At 34.1% G+C, this 19705-nt stretch overlaps 1 protein-coding gene across 1 annotated transcript in view; it reads left to right on the top strand.

Moving 5' to 3' along the window:
• LOC106871832 (uncharacterized) overlaps nucleotides 1-19705 on the top strand; it is a 200873-nt gene that overhangs the window by 116114 nt on the left and 65054 nt on the right. The window contains exons 3-4 of the mRNA XM_052967211.2: nucleotides 17995-18268; nucleotides 19515-19670. Of these exons, the coding sequence (XP_052823171.1) occupies nucleotides 17995-18268; nucleotides 19515-19670 (430 nt within the window). The remainder of the gene's footprint in view (nucleotides 1-17994; nucleotides 18269-19514; nucleotides 19671-19705) is intronic.

Below are 19705 nucleotides of genomic sequence, written 5' to 3'. Positions count from 1 at the left end.
ACACACACACACGCACGAACTCACGCACACACATACATTTATACATACATAATACATACATGCATACATACATACATACATACATACATACATGCATACATACATACGTACGTACGCACGTGCGTACATACATACATACATACATACATACATGGTGATTGTCTACTCTTTAGGCAGAGTTTGACCACCTCCTGTACCTACACCTTAGCACCATCATGGCATCTGATGTGGCTTTTCAAGCCAGACAATGTTCTGAAAAGACACCCACATAATTGCACATCCGATTTGGACCACCAAGAGCTGCAGATAAGTTCTGATCTTTGTGGATCTTAAAATGTCATTTCAGGCTTCCGTTAGGTTTGCAGACCTTCTGGCATACATTGCATTCACAGGTGTGCACAGACATATAATAAGTAGAATAGTTGGTGGAGTTTCGGATCTGGGGCAGAACATGCAAATCCTTTATTCATATGCTGCAGATGATCGCGATATCTGGGATTATAAACATCTTCAAGAACTTAAGATTTAAGGGATCATAGTTTAAATAAGATGCTTCCCTTCACAACCTAGTTACCAGTTAGATGGTCGGTCAAAATTTACTCTAAACTCAAAAAGCGTTAGGGAAAAACATACATACGTACATATATACATACATACATGCGTACATTCATACATACACATATACACACACGCATACACACATACATACAAATATTTATAGACTCATGTGAATTATGAAGGTTCTATACAATCACTTCACCTGTTAGAAATAGCAGCTAAATCTTACCATCAGAAAGGATATATTGCATGATGAAGTCATCGATATTTGAAAGGCTATTTGACCATAGGTGTGACTGACCAGAGCTAAACAACGACATCAACAACAAAACCTATAAAAACATTAGCCTATATATATATATATATATATATATATATATATATATATATATATATATATATATACCTGGTCTATTTCATGAAATGAAACTGTTCCATGTGAATCAATAATATGGCCACCACCGAATACTTCAGTTTTTCTTTTAGTTTTGATTTTTTTTGTGAAGAATATCTTTTTTCGCTAATAATTTGGCAAGAATTTCTTGGCAAACTATTCGGTACTTGTGAAATTAATGGTAGTGAATGTGTGGTTGAAAATTTCAGTTCACAACCACATGGTTTCAGGTTCCGGTAAGTGTCTTCTACTAAAACCCTAGCGAGCAACGCCATGTATAAATATATATATATATATATATATATATATATATATATATATATATATATATATATATATATATATATATATATATATATATATATATATATATATATATATATATAAATATATATACATATATAATCTTTCGATTTGGTTTGCAAGATTGTTTATGTGAGTTCGTGTGTTGAAGCATATTCTGTTGTGCTTGGGGAGGGTCATTCTCTTTTAGTGCCTTTTAATTTAACACACCCACCGGTACAATTTCCACTTATATCTTTCCTTATTTTTCTAAAATTTTTCGTTTGCGTCCTACCACCTTTTCAATAGCTTTGACTCTGTCTATTATTCACACTGCGTTCCTATTTGTTTGTTTGTACGCATGCGTGTGGGTTAGTGCGTATGTGTGCATATACAGGCATGTATGTATGTATGCATGTATACGTATGCATGCTGTATGTGTGTGCATTTATATGTATGTATTCTGCATATTTATGTGTTTGCGTGTCTGTGTCTGTGTTTGTGTGTTTTTGTGTATGTGTGTGTCCTAATACATTATCATCACAACTACTACCACCACCACCACCATCACATCGTCATGATCATGACCATCATCATGATTATGACAATGATGATCATCATCATCGATATCATAATCATCAACAGCAGCACTACCATCACTAACAACTCTAACACGATCACCACTCTCAACCAGCAAGCCAGCCAGCCAGCCAGCTACCAGAGCCGGCACTACCTTTATCATCATCAACATCATCAACATCATCGTCGTCGTCGTCATCATCATCACTAGTAAAACAATAATACCAGCCGGAATCATATGTCAGAAGGCTGAAAGAGAGATTGAGAGAAAGAGGGAGAGAGAGAGCGAAAGAGAGAGAAGGAAAGAGAGAGAGAGAGATGAGGAGAGCTTTTTCCTCTCTTTCACACACACCACACACACACACACACACACACACACACACACACACACAGAGTGTTAGTAATTGAAATCGTCAAGCTTGAATGTGTTCAAGAAGAGACAAGAAAAAGTGATCTCTCGCTTGGAGAAGTTAATCAAACTATTTTAGTTTAGATTACTTAACAACAGTTTAGCACGCAACACTTCACTTTGTTTCTGTTTGTTTTACATTACATGCCTGACTCCGTCCCGGTATATATGTATGAATTGAGCATTATGGGTTGGTACATATACACACCTCAACCAAACAGGAATATAGACACACACTCTCCCTCCCTCTCTCTGTCTCTCACACACACAAACAAACAAACACACACACACACATACATACACACACTTATGTACTAGTAAAGGAGAGGGAGAGAGTTTGGTCAGGCGTTCGACCTGTTTCAAGTCGCACCCTACCGTCTCAAAAGTATATAATAGACAGAAGTAGGTATTGAAAATATTGTGCTGAATAAACTAGGTCTCAAAAGATAATACGTTGCGCACGATCAGAATGGCTTTGAAAATACATTTAGTTGATCAGGACGAAGCTAAACCTGAAGCTAATCTACAAAAACAAAAAACAAAAAAACACTCGCCTAGACGATCACACACGCATACAAACACACACACAGACACAGATACATACATATCTAAGCATATATGAGCATATCTAGACATGCAACTATATGCATGAGAATACATACATAAGATAAAACATACAAATCTTGCACATATACATACACGCATACATACATAATGCATACATACGTAATACATATATACATACGTACGTACATGTATATGAACATGTACGTATTAAAAGTTAGTAAACCAGCATTATTCAAAGTTTCCCAGTCGCAAATGCGTACCTGATGAGTGCGAAAAAGCATGCTTAAGATATAAAAGTTATTGAAAACAACAATCCACTCGAATGAATGATTTTCTTCCACTTTAAAGAGAGACCACTATTAAAAGAGTGCAAATCACTTATATGGTCTAGAATCTTAGAATTGCTGCTTTGCACGACTGTAGTATCAGCAGACATTACTGATACACACGCACACATATATATAAGTATACACACACATATAAGTATACACACACAAATAAGTATACACACACATATAAGTATACACACACAAATAAGTATACACACACATATAAGTATACACACACATATATACTTTATATGTTGGTTAACAATGCTTCCAATAGTTTCATGTAAAGAGGTTATGTACAACTGTTCAAGCGTAACTCATTGGAACATTGTTACTTGTCTCCATTTAAGATGAGAATACACGAATTTACACGAGACTGTGCGCGATTTCGAAATAAATAAATAAATAATATACATGTCACGGGAGATGACTTATTAGAACATCTTAATCGTTGTCTCTATCTTTAAGATGTGTATGTATATTGGGTTGGCAAGAAAGTAATTTCATTTTTCTCAAATAGATAGAGTTACGATTTTTTGAATGACTTTTGTCAATGTTATGATTTTTTCTTTTTGACATTTGATAGCCGTTACTTTTAGCTTTCTTTTTGCGCGTAATTTTGTTTACAGCTGTTAGTTCAGTGTCAATTTTAACATTGAGTGCAAAAACGAACATTTTTTGCGCCGTATTTTGCTTTTTTATTTCCGTAAAGGTAAGAAAGCTGCTGAGGCTCACAAAAAGATACGTGGAGTTTATGGTGTTGAATGCTTAACAGAACGTACATGTCAGAAAAGGTTTTAAAAATTCCGTTCTGGAGATTTTGCACTCAAAGATGACCAACGTTCTGGTCAACCTACTGGAGTTGATGATGACCGAATCAATCTGATTGTTATATAACTGTGCGTGAGGTTGTAGAGAAGTTAAATGTATCACACAAAACAATTTAAAATTACTTGAAATGTCTTGGACTCGTTAAGAAGCTCGATATTTGGGTTCTACATAAATTGAAAAAGATTCACTTAACACATCGAATCTCAAATGCAATGAAATCAACCTGATTTTGAACTGGTGATGAAAAATTGATTATCTACAATAACATGAATCGAAAACGATCATGGTCCAAGAGTAATGAAACAGCACAAGCCATATAGAAAGCTGAATTGCATTAAAAAATGTGATGTTGTCAATTTATGGGATTGCAAAGGTATTGTTTATCTTGAGCTCCTTTCAAGGAACCAAATCATCAATTCAGATGAGATATTTACTTTGAACAATGAAACTGGAGGAAGTAATCAAAGAAAAACAGCCAGAATTGGTAAATCGTAAAGGAATCGTGTTCCTCCATAACAACGCTAGACGTCTTTGCTAATTCGTGATAAATTATTCGAGCTTGGTTGGGAATTAATATCACAACCACCATATAACCTTGACCTTGTACCATCAGATAAGCATTTATTTCGAAGTATGCACATTTTTTTAAATGGTAAAACTTTTAATAATGATGATGACCTGAAATCGCACTTGCTTCAATTTTTCACTGATAAGGACCAGAAGTTCTATGAGCGCGGAATCATGAAGTTGCCAGAAAGATGACAAAAGGTCATCAAACAAAATGGAAAATATATAATTAATTAAAGTTCATTCTTTGTATGAAAAAAAAAATGACTTTTATTTCATACTAAAAATTCGAAATTATTTTCTGGCCAACTCAATACATCTTAAAGGTGTGTATATATATTTACAGAGATATACTTGCGTAGCAAGTGACTTGATCTGAGATCGTGTGCTGAAACAAAAACAATTGCAGCGTGGAAGATGTTTGTAGCTCATTTAAGAATACGCAAAAACCGTTAGTTTCACTTCAACATTTAAATCTAATTTGTGTCAAAATATTTTCATCGCTTTGAAACCGCAACCTGTTCACTGACAAAACTTCGGGCTGTATCTGAAACAGTAACAGTTAGTCACATAAAGACATATATATAACTTAAACCTAAAGGATGTAAAATCCTGCTGTCTTTCATTCATTTACCTGCTGTCATCTTATCTTTATCCTGAAGAAGGACTACGTCCAAAATGTCAGATGCTCGACTCTCTATTACTTTATTTTGTTTAATTTCACTTCACTCTTTTTGTGTCTCCGAATAATGCAAATTTTGCAGACGCATCTCGACACCGGTCTCTTTGGGTTCTGTTTTATCTGATATCTTTATATGTGCATTTCTATACCTTAATTGTTTCCAGGGAAAATATCAGTATCCACAGTCTCGGTAACACGGTCCAGTCTCTTGAGGTCAAATGGTTGATAGTCAGTTGAACGATTTGTTACGTCGATGTTTTACAGTGGAACAATATGTGGGCAAGGCGGACAAATATGACAGCTTCTGCATAGTCGATCGTACCGAAAAAAATCCAAATCTCTCTCGAACCATAGTTCATTGTTTTACATATGGAAACATATGCTGGGTAATGTGTTCCTAGTATAGTATATATCTATGCTTATCTGGAAGTTCGAGTTATCAGTCGACATCTTTTATAGCTCTTAACGAGATATTGATGCATTTTTTTTTTCAGCTGTGTTTCCTTTGTTTGTATTTTTAATTGCTTATCGTGTCCGTCGATCGCAGTTCTTTATCGATTCTGAAATGAGGAGAAATGAAAGTGACTTCGTCACGATTTGACCATTGATCATAGAAAGCATGAGGATTTATTTTAAAAAATCAATATATTTTTCCTGAATGCGGTTGGAGATAATTTACATGAAACCGGAATGGTTTTATCAAATTTCTCGTACAACACAAATTTGGACAGGACTCGCATTGAGATGACGATCCAAATATTTACCTATTGTTGGTGAGGCCAAAGTGTCAGGGACTTTTAATATATTTCTGAATCAATAATGATTTCGTCTTTATATCTTACTGTATAAAAGCGCCATTTATATTTGGTATACCAATACAGGATCTCTATATACAACACACCTCCACACACATACGTAATATATGTACAAATAGACTATTAGATAGAAGTTTTGCAAAAGACTGGTTTCTCAAGTTGTCTTCAGCAAAAACTTCGAAGTAAATGTCAGCTTTTCTATAACACGTATTTAAAGCTACATCTCAGATTGAGTCCTTTGCTGTTTACATACAATTAAGAACAGATATATATATACATGTGTGTGTATGTGTGTGTACGTATGTGCATGTGTGTATGCATGTATGTCTATCCTATTCATATGTGCATGTTTGTTTGTATGCGTATATATGTGCGTGCGGACACTTATCTATACCTAGTTATCAACTCGTAAACATGAATCTGTAACGTTAAGGACAGCTCTGACATTCAGTACGCAATAAAGAAATTGATAATAAAGCCAGTATATTTATGACGTAATTGATAGATGACAGAGAAAATAGCGGAAAGATAGCGTTTCAGAAAAATGGTATATAAAACGTTTCGAGAAAATGGAAGGATTATAGTGCCTTTTAATGGCGTCTGAAATGCCAGGATGTAGACAATATCTGACAAACCACTTAGTGCGCGTCGTTCTGCATAACTGTATGTCTCTGCATGTGTGTTATTTCGAATATGAAACAAAAAACTTATGTAAATATATCTAACATTATCATTATCTTTACTAAAACCGACGGTATTAACAAATGTAATCTATTACTGTAACTAGTCTAACCAAATTATGAACACTTACACCACCGCTTTTAACAGTAGAAACATCCCCACTTATTCTACCAAAATATTAGCTCCAAATTCTGGCACAATGCCAGTAGGTTTGGGAAAGGGGATAAAGGCGACCCTAGTTTTCAATTAATGTTTATTTTATCGACCCCGAAATGATGGAAAGCAAAGTCGATCCCGGTGAAAGGTAAAACCGACCTCAGCTTAATTTGAACTTTGAAGGTAAAGACAGACGAAATACTGCTAAGCATTTTGTCCGGCATGCAAACGATTCTGCAAAGTTTCTACCAGAATATGGATATTTAAATTGCCTACCCAGAGACAATGTACGTAAGAAATATAACTGATGAGTGTAAAGTGGGTGAAAGGTAAAAATAAATGAGAGAAAGAGAGAGACAGAAAGAGAGAGAGAGAAAAATAGATAGAGAGGGAGAGAGAGAATGACAGAGACAGAAAGAGAAAGAGAAGCTGATACAGAAACATGCAGAAAGAGTAGGCAGTGACTGATAAATGTGTTGGAGAATAAAGAAATATATTAGCTATGCAGTAATTAAAAATAAATGCTACATTGACATGCACAGAAGCATTACAATTGGGTAGGTTGAAAGTAAAATGATATCGTTGTATCAGGAAAAGTAAAATATTTTGATGTTTTAGGATGAGGATCTGTATTCAAGGAAAGAAAACTCATATCAGTGCAATGTTGCTCAGGAATAATAATGATAATGGAGGCCGAAATTGAGTATATATATGTAGTCTTAAAGCAAAGGAGACTGAGGTTGTGGGATGAAATGATAGAAAGTGAGATCTACTTCATTTTTGAAATAGTAATATGAATGTAAAATAAAACGAAATGGAAAAAATGAAGCGGAAATGACGAAATGGTACAAGTAAAGTAAAAACAAAAAGAATCAGCCGAAACGAAATCGGTGCTAAAGTGAAATTGTGTAAACCGATTACTGTGTTACCGTAGGTCTATATATGTGAACGCTATATATCCGAAAACTTCAAAAACAACAACAATAAAATCAGATATATGCTATTCTATATCCCAGAGTGAAGGTTTGTAAAACATTTTTTTTTGAGAATTTGCTGCCAAATCTCCGTCAAATCAGAGCTTATTGTCTGTCGAGAAAGAAGTAGACAATTGAAATGGTTTATTTGTATCAATCTGGTTTCTTTTTATCTATCAATCTATATTTAGAACAGTGGAATAGACAGACATAGAAAATGGGAAACATATATGAAGAGAGAGACATACACAAAGTGCAATAGGGTGAAGATTGCGAGGGGGATGATGGTGATAGTACGTTTGTATGTCATCAAACTTTTATTTGTTTCCCTCTTCAGTCTCTCTATAATCTTTCCATCTGTCTGTCTTTCAGTCTCTTACGCTGTATCACTCTCGGGGATTGTAGGACAGAAACAGAGATGGAAAATGAGATGGAAACAAGAGAGATATGTAGTTTGCAAGAAAATGAAATATATATATATATATATATATATATATATATATATATATATATATATATATATATATATATATATATGTATAAGAAAATGAAATATATATATATATATATATATATATATATACAGAGATAGACAGAGACAAAGATAGCGCAAAGAATTGTAGTGATGAATGTGGTGGTGTGAAAACTATCAAAACAGTCGAAGTTTACTGTAACGTTCTAATGTCTTAAATGAATGTAGATTCCATACTACCTTATTTAAATCGTATAGTATTGGAAAAGATTATAGATTTCTTTCTATTCATAAAATCTCATGTTAGATACTGAAAATCGTAAAAACATTATTGGCTTATAATTTCTCAAAGATGTCTATTTGAAGGGATTCTGAAAGCTAATTATATATCACTGATCATCCCTCTACATCGTCTTTTGTTATATTTATAAATATGGTTATCAGAAAGAGAAGAACAAGCACATAGAAAGACACATTACGAGAGACCTTCTAGGAAGCTTCATCGACAGTTTCAATTCCGCTCAGGGGCGCATGCGAGTTTTATCTCCGGAAAACGAGCTCTACACTTCGAGTAATCTATCGTCGATTTTTATAACTCTCCCAAAACAACTTTGATTAAGTTCGTACCAGCTGAAAAAGGAAAGATAATTTTCATCGGGCGAAATAGTGAAATGCGAAATAGGATAAATAAAATTCTGTGTAAATCTGTTAATTATATTAGCATCCACTTACCCACAAAGTTTCATCAAGGAAACAACGCCGTATGTACGATTGTATCTCTGTCTCTCTTTCTCTCCCTATCTATCTATCTATCTATCTATCTATCTATCTATCTATCTGTCTGTCTGTCTGCCTGTCGGTCTGTTTGTTTATCTCTCTCTCTCTCTCTCTATGTTATATTTGCCCTCCACCACTGTATTTCTCTTCCATCACTGTATTTATCCCCCAGCACTGCTTGACAACGTGTGTTGGAGTGTTTCGTCCCCGTAACATATTGATTTGGCAAAAGGGACCGATAGAATAAGTATCAGAGTTTTAAAAAATATACTGGGGTTGATTCGTTCGACTAAAATTCGTCAAGGTGCTGCCCCAGCATGCCACAGTCAAAACAAGTGAAACGAGCCATAGATAAAAGATACGCACATCCAAATATCCACACAGACACATACAGACACACATACACACACATCCTATATATATATAACATAGTTAAAACTTAGATATGTTTCGACCAAAGATTGGTCCAGGCCATGTCTAACTTAATAGCACCACCTGATAGGATTATCTAAATCCTCTTTAAATCAAGTTTGTTTATGGTCCATTCAAGTAGTGAGTTGTATCCAGGTATGGGTGGCTTTATCTGGTATTCCTTGAAGAAATCTGTCCAGACTCCGTTTAAAGCTGATAGGATCCTTTTCTTCTTTTATCTCTTTTGGGAGAATGTTAAACAGGGCAGGGCCTGTTGAAGAAAAGAAATTATGTCGCAGTGTACCAGTATGTTGTGATCCTGAATCGGGCAGGAGACGTGTGGCCCGTCGTCCTAGCCTTGGATGAATCTTGAAACTAATGTTCAGGTCGTTTGGGCAATGCTGGTTGTATATTCTCCACATCGTACAAATGATATACTGCTCGCGGAGGGGCTGAACAGAGTAGCGTTTCAAGGCTTTAAGGCGGTCCCAGTAATCGAAATCAGTCATGCCTTCAATTCGTTTAGTGAGTGCCCTCTGGAGTGATTCAATCCTCAGGATGTTTTGTTTTGTATGGGGAGACCACAATGGGCAGCAATGATATATATAAGAATTATATATAACAAGGGCGCTTTTTTAAAAGACACCTGCTTTGCTAAAGGTAGGAGTCAAAACACTCCGAAGACGCAAAATATAACAGTATATATTCACAAGCATAGCTGGAAAAAAATTAAGTAAAACCCGGATTCCGTCTTATTTCATTTATTCACTTAATTTATTCTCCAACCATGCCTGTGAAGATATAGTGTTAACTTATGTAGTTTCGGAGTGAATTGACTCCTATTTTTAGCAAAGCTGGTGTCTTTAAAACATGCGCCCGAGTTATATATAGTTCTTTTATATATATCTAGTAATTTTGCCTATACGGTTTTAGCTTTAATATCATTATCTCTAATGAGTATTAATTGTTGTTTCTGTGTATGTATATATATATATATGTTTATATATACACGTTAGTGACATGTATATGTGTACAAGATTACATCATATATATGTGTGTGCGTATGTATGTATGTATGTATGTATGTATGTATGTATGTATGTATGTATGTATGTATGTGTATATATATATATATATATATATATATATATATATATATATATATATATATATATATATATATATATATATATATATATATATATATATATATATATTTATATATTCGGAAACATTAAAAAGATTGCAGCCGCTTAAATTTCATTTTTTTATTAGTTTGTTGTTTATGCTATTTGTTATTTTTATTGTTCTTGTTCTGATTTTTCATGTTTTGGTTTACTATTTTGACCTAACGACACCTTGTTCCAATGATGTTCCTTTGATATTTGACTTCAAAGATTATTTCGCTCTAGTCTTCACGCTCAAAGCAGTCAATCCCTCATAAACCAATGGCGCCGACCCTTATTTGTGAGGTGGCATCAACTAGATAATCTTAGTCGGTCTTCGTTAAAGACCGTGACGAAACGAATTCGTTTTACGTCAGCAACAGTTGGTCAGGTCTTTCACTTGTGTAAAGAAACGTATATGACGTTCGTATATACGAATTGTGTATATGGTCGTGTATGTGAACGCACATATAAACCTCATTTACACATGTCTGCCTGTATGTATATATATATAAACATATATATATATATATATATATATATATATATATATATATATATATATATATATATGTATATATATATATATATATATATATATATACATACATATATATATATATATATATATATATATATATATATATATATATATATATATATATATATATATATATTGATATATATATATATATATATATTGATATATCTAAATATGCATGTGTACACACACGCTCACATATATGCATACACCGTATATTTCGTGTATAAGACGATTGCTAAATTACAAAGCTATCTGTGTACAGGGCTAGCTTTTGCAACATGTCTCTTTAGAAATAGTGATCATGTAAAGATGATGTTATTACAAATGTTGTTTTATTTTTACTTAGAAATTAAAATATACGAAATAACAAATCTGTTTCTATATCATGTTTTTTCATACACACGTCACCTAAAAGAGAACTTGATTCCTCTTCTTTATCAAAACTTTATCGCTATCATAGCAACCGCTAACAGCAACACGATAATGGTGGTTCATATGACTGAAATGTTCGAAACAGTTACAGTCAACCTGGAGTATTAATAAACCATTTTACCCGTACTTCATATAAAATCACAAACTGTTTAGTCAAGTGAAATTTATAATCATTTTATACCCATACCTTTATGCAACCACCAGCAAAAAGGGGAAAATATGAGGCGAGTTTCAAATTGGAAGTTACTGAACTAGCCAAGAGTTCGAACAAGTGTGCTGCTGCGAGACATTCGATAATAGATATTTTATAAAAGATATAAATATTTTCGTCTAAATGTTCTAAATAACTACATACGTTCTTCTACAGTTATACATCACCATTAAAATTTTTGAAAGGTTAGTGAAAGATAAAGGTTACTGTGAACGTAACCATGACTCGATGTTTACATTTTCTCAGCCGAGCTCGCATAGATAAGAGTTGATTTCAATGATATAGAATTACCTCTCGAATAGGCTATTTATTATCAAGATATGCCAATAATATATTAAATAAAAATGTTTTTATTACCTATATTATAGTGTTTTTTTTTTGTATTTTGTTAATCTGTTCACGTATGACTGCGGTTACTGCATCAGGGCCGAGGTTAGCTTACTTATAAAATCACTAAATTCAAAGTTTGATTCTTAGAATTGTGGTATAAGATCCCAAATTTTTAGGGTAAATTTTAGGATTTAACGGTCATCTTATACGCAGAAATATATATATATATATATATATATATATATATATATATATATATATATGTTGTTGTACTTGGGGATGGTCATATTGCCAGTTTAGCCAATAAAAACACACGCACTGTATATTTGGTGTTAATTTTTTTTTTTTTTTTTTTTTTCAGCTTTATATTACATTAATCTTAATCTTAATCTTATTTCGGCCAGAGTTCTTTCGTCACACTTCTGTGACCTCATCAGTGGTCCTTTGTTTCCTTCTTCTTTCTTATGTGTGTCTCACCTTGCTAACTATCAGCCATTTTGTATTTTGTATTCCTATTGTATGTGTCTACGCATGCGTGTCCTTCAATGTGTCTGTGTCTTTTGTAAGCGCATGTGTGTATGGGGAGTGTCTGTATCACCTATATTCTCTGTTAATACGTGTTCGTTTGTATTAGTTTTTATTTATTTATATGTTCATGTGTGTGTGTGTGTGTGTTTTCTTTTTTTTTTTTGTGTTTAATTAAATTTTGTTAACGTATGTAGTATTTAATTCCATTTGTTTATCTATGTATTGTATTATACTTTGTTCCTATTATTGGTTTATGGGTAACATGTTGTCACATGCTGTGGTTTGTTAGTGGCGTATGTTAGTGTTCCATTCTAGTTTCCTATTCAGGCTAGGTTTCCCTTCTATTATGTGTGTAGCTTCAGTAATTTGTCTAAGTGCTGCATCACTGCTATGTGTAGATAAGATTTTAATTTCTATGTTGTTGATTGAGCCTCTATGTTCTTGCTCAGCGTGCTGGTACAGAACTGATGAGTTCTTCCCTTCCTTAAGTTCCCTCCAATGTTCGTTTGCCCGCTCCCCTATACTCCTTGCTGTTTCGCCTACATATGTCGTTGTCTTATTTCTGCATCGTCCCTCTGTACATCTTATACTATAGACCACATTTCTGGTTTTGCAGTTCGTTTGTGGGCTAAATCTACATACGATACAGTTCCTATCAGTGCAGGGGGTTCTACTGAAAGGGTATGTTCTACTGATAAGGGATTTGATAGAGTTGCCTGGCCTTTCAACAACCTTAATTCTTAGCTTAAGTTTGTCTAGGGCCCTTCTAAAGCGGTACGCCAGTTCGCCTCTAGGGGTGGTGTCGACGAACATGACGCTTTGGTACTTGTGGCTATTGTACCATGAGCTTGCCTTCCCTATTTTCTTCTTAGTTCTTTCTATGGTGTTCCATGATTTTCTCCTATAGAGTGGGCAAATCCCATTCCTATCGTTGCGTTTGATTGTTTCAAACTTCTTCATAGCTCCTTTGTAAACCCTGATCCTTTCTTTATGGCTGTAACCCGAGAACTGCATGCGGTGGACGAAATGTTGTATATGTCTCTTTAATTCTGTAGGGTCGCACATGCAGGAGACATTTCGCATTACTCTGACGAGGTCTGCCATCAATATGTTGAATTTGGCATTGTCCGCAATAGCCGAGTTCCGGTGGATCAGGTACTTGGAGGCCATAGGTTTTGTATAGTGTGAATGGAGGATTCTGGTTTTATTGTTCTTAGTTTCTAGCCAGAGTTCAGTATCTAATACAGGTAATATATATATATATAGATATATTTAGATAGATAGATAGATAGATAGATAATATTAACAAATTTTTAAGTGCTCTTTTAATAAACATATGTCAAGGCTTGAATTTTTCCATATATCATTTGCTTAAACCATATATTTCTCTGTGGATAGTTCGACTGGTTTCGCCTTGTTATTGATGAATCATCGAATGTATATTTTCCGTCTGTTCAACTGCTAAAAGATAAACCAGTTTCAAACTACTTAGGAAAAGACTTTTGGTTTCTGTCATTTGCATATGATTTGGTTTAAACACAGTGTCTGTTTACTCAAGTAAAATTATGTACCTTGTAACCACATTCACAGTCTCCGTACAGTGGTTAATTATCCTGCTCTAACAAAGAAATGATCTCCATCGACTGCTACTCAGCCTATTTCTAAATAGCTGTGAACTACTCCCTATCTCTGATTCTCTCCCTGTAAAACCAGTTTGAGTTGAGATTCTCTATGTGAGTCGCCTATAGTCAGGCTAAAATAAATGAGCTGTTCGTCAGACAGAGTCTTCTTATTCACCAGTGGATTGTTGGCCCATGGAGGCCAAATATATATATATATATATGAACTTATTCGTAAATTATCCACTCACACGCAACGCTTGCTGTCTCAATATTTTACTTCATTCATTCAGGCTGGAAGAAGACGAGCAATTCTGATGGGAGAAAGAAGTCGATTAAATTGGCTCCATTACTCAACTGCTGCTTATTTTGTCGCCCTCTAAGGAAGGAAAGACCAATTCGAACTTAAAGAATCGAAAGAAAGCCGCTTAATATTTTGCCAGACGCAGTTACAATTTTGTTAGCTTGACGCCTTTAATTAACATAGAGAGTTTTCATCTCTGGAAATTCCATGATTATTGACAAGACATGCATTATACTTACTCTGTTTTCTATTTTTTGCTTTTTTGAATTGTCATCTGTAGCATTGTTAGTACTGAGTAGGGATATTCCCGAAGGTTTAAAAAACATTGGCTGCATGGGATTTTATCCACTTCAATACCCTATAACCTTTGAGTTTATCGGAAATTGGGAGAAGCAGATTTTGACTGACTCCATACGGTAGGAGTAAAAAAAAAAAAAAAAAACTAGCGGGACCCGTGCAGATTCCAAGGTGTAAGACACCATATATGAAAACATTATATTAATATATTAAACACAAGCAAGAAATTTCAAATTATTCTTCTGTAGTTTTTCCACTTAAGATAAAAATGTAATATCTACAGCTCTTTGCTAAATAAGGGCATTTCACTTCAATTTAACAACCCATCGATATATCTTTTCATAAATTTAACGGTTTCATGACGTTTCATTACGTTAAACATTTCAGTTGAACCGGCGATTTGTATACACAAATGCAAAATAATATAAACCTTCTCTCCCCCCTCTCTCTTTCTCTCTCCCCCCTCTCTCTTTCTCTCTCTCTCTCTTTCTCTCTCTCTCTCTCTTTTTCTCTCTCTCTCTCTCTCTCTCACTCTCTATCAATCAATCAATCAATCAATCAATCTATCTCTCTATCTATCTATCTATCTATCTATCTATCCCTCGGGTTTTCTTTCTGCATTTTTTTCACTAATTCCACTAATTCCGATTCTCTCTTTGTCTCTCATTGGTGGAACATACAGACAAAACAGGAAGACTGCAGGAATATACAAAATAATAGAAATATTCGAATACTGAGTGCATTTTCTTTTGATTTTGACACGTAACCGACCATCTCTCCCTTAATCTTCTCCACATTTTCTTTTTGGGCATATATTTATATAGATAGATAAAGAAGGGATTTTAAATTCTCAAACGCAGGATAATGTTAATAATATAGTCTGAACAGGACAAGCTACACCTATTTTGCAGAAAAAAGTGTTGGCGGCTAGCTATGAAACTCGAACTCACACCTCCGCGATTACGCGTCGCGGTGCTCTAAACCATTAAGCTAAACCACCCTCACCACAAAATCTTCTGCAAATTTAAGATGTATAGCAATCTCGCTTTATGAGACGTTATCATACGTTAAATTCAAATTACGATGAACATAAACAAACAAACGATGTTTGCTTTAGAAGCGTTGAGAAGTCTTAGGAAGTTAACGAAGTGATTTTAAATTCTCAAATGCAGGATAAGGCTAATAATATAGCCTGAACAGGATAAGCTACGCCTATTTTACAGAAAAAGTGTTGGCGGCCGGCTATAGATTTTTACATTTATATATCCATATATGCTGACATACGTAAATACATACATGCACATACACACACATACACGCACATATATTTATATGTAAATTGACCAGATAATAGTAGTGAAGTGAGAGGATAGATGCATAGTCCAGTAGTTGACAGCTGTTTTAGTTACGTAAGTAATCTGTGCTAGTTACATAAGCGACACTACATCATCCATCACACATAGATAAATGAGCATACATATGAATATTATATATATATATATATATATATATATATATATATATATATATATATATATATATATACACATACATCATATATATATATATATATATATATAGACTCAATATAATTGTGTTGTAACATAACGAACAAGCTACAATTCAGAGCATTTCATAACAGATTTAAACTAGGCTGCTCTCTCTCTCTCTTCTCACTCTCCCTCTACACACACACACGCACGCGCGCTAAATTATTAAATCTAGCTTGTGAAATTGCTGGCTTGCTTACTAAAACTCACTGCGCATATGTTTGAATCGTATATATTTAATTGGAGCTATAAAAAATCTCATTCGGTCCTTTCTACATTATCTTCTTATGAATATCAATTTATTTTTCGATTTTCAACAATATATTAAATGCTGATTTCTCCCTTTCTCTGTTTCTCACTCTTTTTCTTTATATTGTTTATATATATATATATATGCATACGTATGTATGTCTCTCTCTCTCTCTCTCTCTCTCTCTAATTTTTTTCATCAGTGGCCCAGCATTTGGATTACCGAAATATTTCATTGGAAATTTTAGATATTTTAATTATCTCCCGTGGCTTTGTATTGTTTAATTCCGAATAATATTTACTGCCATATGTTATGTTCGTTGCCAACGTTCGATATATTTGAGTGACAAACCGGCATAGTTATTATATTCAGATTTTGTACGTCAGAGTGCTAAGAATAGCTGTTTGACTTTCCATTACCTGTCTCTTTAATCCATTAAAACAACTGCTGTAGCAATAATCTGCAGATTAGAACACATTATTGGATACGTTATTATATCTAGTTTGGTATTTCACATAACGTAGTCCTAGCTTTCAATGATTCAATCCTGCTTTTCGAAGATAAATGTTATAAGTACCTTGCAATCGACAATTGGAATATTAGTTGAGTGGTCAACGCTTTGTGTTCCATCATTGACTTTGAGTGTTCGTAAATGAAAGCAAGGCATTTAACTTTCAACTATTGCATTTACCTTAACTTAAGAATGTGTAATTTGTTCTATAAACACACAGCTGTAAGTAGAGTTGAAAAGTCGAGTTCACATTTGTATTCCGCTGCAGAAGACAATCCTTGCAATGTTTGTGTGCGCTATCCAGTGAAGAGTATTTTTCTCGTCTACCTAACTCTTTTACTGCTCCAGCATGGCCGCAGTCAAATGACTGAAACAAGTAAAAGAGTAAAAGAGATTAATGTCATGTTTGAAAATTTATTTTGAGATGTGTACATTTATTGAAATAACGTGACTTGCAGAAAATACCAATTCTGTCTAATGGTTGATACTTACTGAAATAATCAAGAAATTTAATTTTGCACTGAAAGGGTTAAGAAGATGTGCGTGTGTGTGTGTGTGTGTGTGTGTGTGTGTGTGTGTGTGTGTGTGTGTGTGTGTGTGTTTATAAAGGCAATTTAGAAGGAATTACCTAAATAACCCCAGTTTCTACTCTGATTCATATTTAAGATATTCTTGCTGAGTAAATAGACTTAAAAAGAACGATGAATATATTTCCTGAATTTTTTGTTTCCACATTCATTTTATTCTAAATATTCTGTGTAATTTCAGGCGGATGTTCCCAACATGTAGGGTATCCTTTTCCGGACTGGAGACAAACACTAAGTATATGGTTATGATGGACATCGTGCCTGTAGACAGCAAGCGTTATAGATATGCCTATCACAGGTCTTCTTGGTTAGTGGCAGGCAAAGCTGATCCACCCTTACCAACCCGATTCTACGTGCATCCAGATTGTCCTTTTACGGGAGAACAATTACACAAACAGACGGTATCATTTGAGAAACTAAAGCTGACCAATAACATGTCGGACAAGACTGGACACGTGAGTCTCAGTAAATACATTTGATTATATATTTAAATGACCATGTCTGCTGTGGCGAGCTTTTGGCTATTATTGTTAAAATCTAATTCAATAAAATTTATGATAATTTCAGTTGTTCTTAATTCTTAACTTACTGAGAAAATAAGGGGTATCTGTAACATATCAAAGCATTGGGGTCCACTAAAAGAAAAAGCTTCATTTAAACCTAGTGAGTCCATGGCAACAAGATACGCATTTACCAATGTACAAAAGAAACTAGTTAATATTGTAGTGTACCGAAACAACAGTTGTACTCCCGATATTTACAACGTTGAAAATAAACGAATTATATATTTTATATTTAAGAGCAGATTGTTGAAAAGAAGATGGCACAACAGTGAATGGGTACGAATCGATATGACTTGAGTGAATGAATCGCTTAATAATGCAATCTCTTCAAATTCAATAAGCCGTTGAAATATCAGTACCTGCGAATTCAACTGTAGGAGTAAAATAGATGATGCGTACGTAATCTTCTAATGAACTGTTTCAAGATGTTTCCATGCAATTACTTCTACTATATCTTATCATACTGATTATGGGTTCTATTGATTTATACAATCGGAAGGACATATAGACTGTAATAATTTACCGCGTTATCGTCTCGAAAACTTAATAACTGGAAAAGCGTTTAGTGAAATTTGGAAGATGAAGGTCTCCATCCCGGTAACTAGTTCTAGAGATATTGCATCGAAATATACTTTTCAATAATGCTCGTGCAACTAAATAGTTTATGAAACTCACCATGAAATTGTTTGTAAAAATTGGTTATATATTGATACACTTTTACGCTAGCAGGTGAAGTGAAGACACATTCTTACAAAACATCAGGAGATTGTGCAAAGCTCTTTTTCTTCTTTGTCAAGTGCTAGTCCGTGATGTAACCCTGTACATGTTAAAAACTTCATATCTTGAACTAAATTCAGTTTGAAGGAAGCTATTAAATCATGTCCGCCGCAAATTCAGCAAACATAGGCTTTATATTACGAGCAAATATTTGGACGATTAATAAAATGATTTGAAGTGCATCAGGTATTTTAATATGGAACCTAACCAATTCCCTCTGATTAATACGGCAATATTGCTCTTAATGGAAATTTTTTTATCTCATTTTCTGATGAAATTAATAATGAAGCGAGATTCCATGAACGAAACACAATTATTTCGTTGAACGTTTCATTTTATATATATTTTTATTATATTCCAGATTATACTTAACTCAATGCATAAATATCAGCCACGCGTCCACATAATACGACAGAAGGATTTCTCTTCGCAAACAAAATTAGACACTACAGAACTGCGAACGTTTATTTTCCCCGAGACTATTTTCATTGGTGTGACTGCATACCAAAATCAGCTGGTGAGTACTTCGATCATTATTACAGAGTTTGACTA

This window comes from Octopus bimaculoides, chromosome 1 (genome assembly GCF_046866305.1).
Source record: "Octopus bimaculoides isolate indiv1 chromosome 1, ASM4686630v1, whole genome shotgun sequence".
In the NCBI taxonomy this organism is placed as follows: Eukaryota; Metazoa; Mollusca; class Cephalopoda; order Octopoda; family Octopodidae; genus Octopus; species Octopus bimaculoides.
This window is presented reverse-complemented; position numbering and strand designations above follow the sequence as displayed.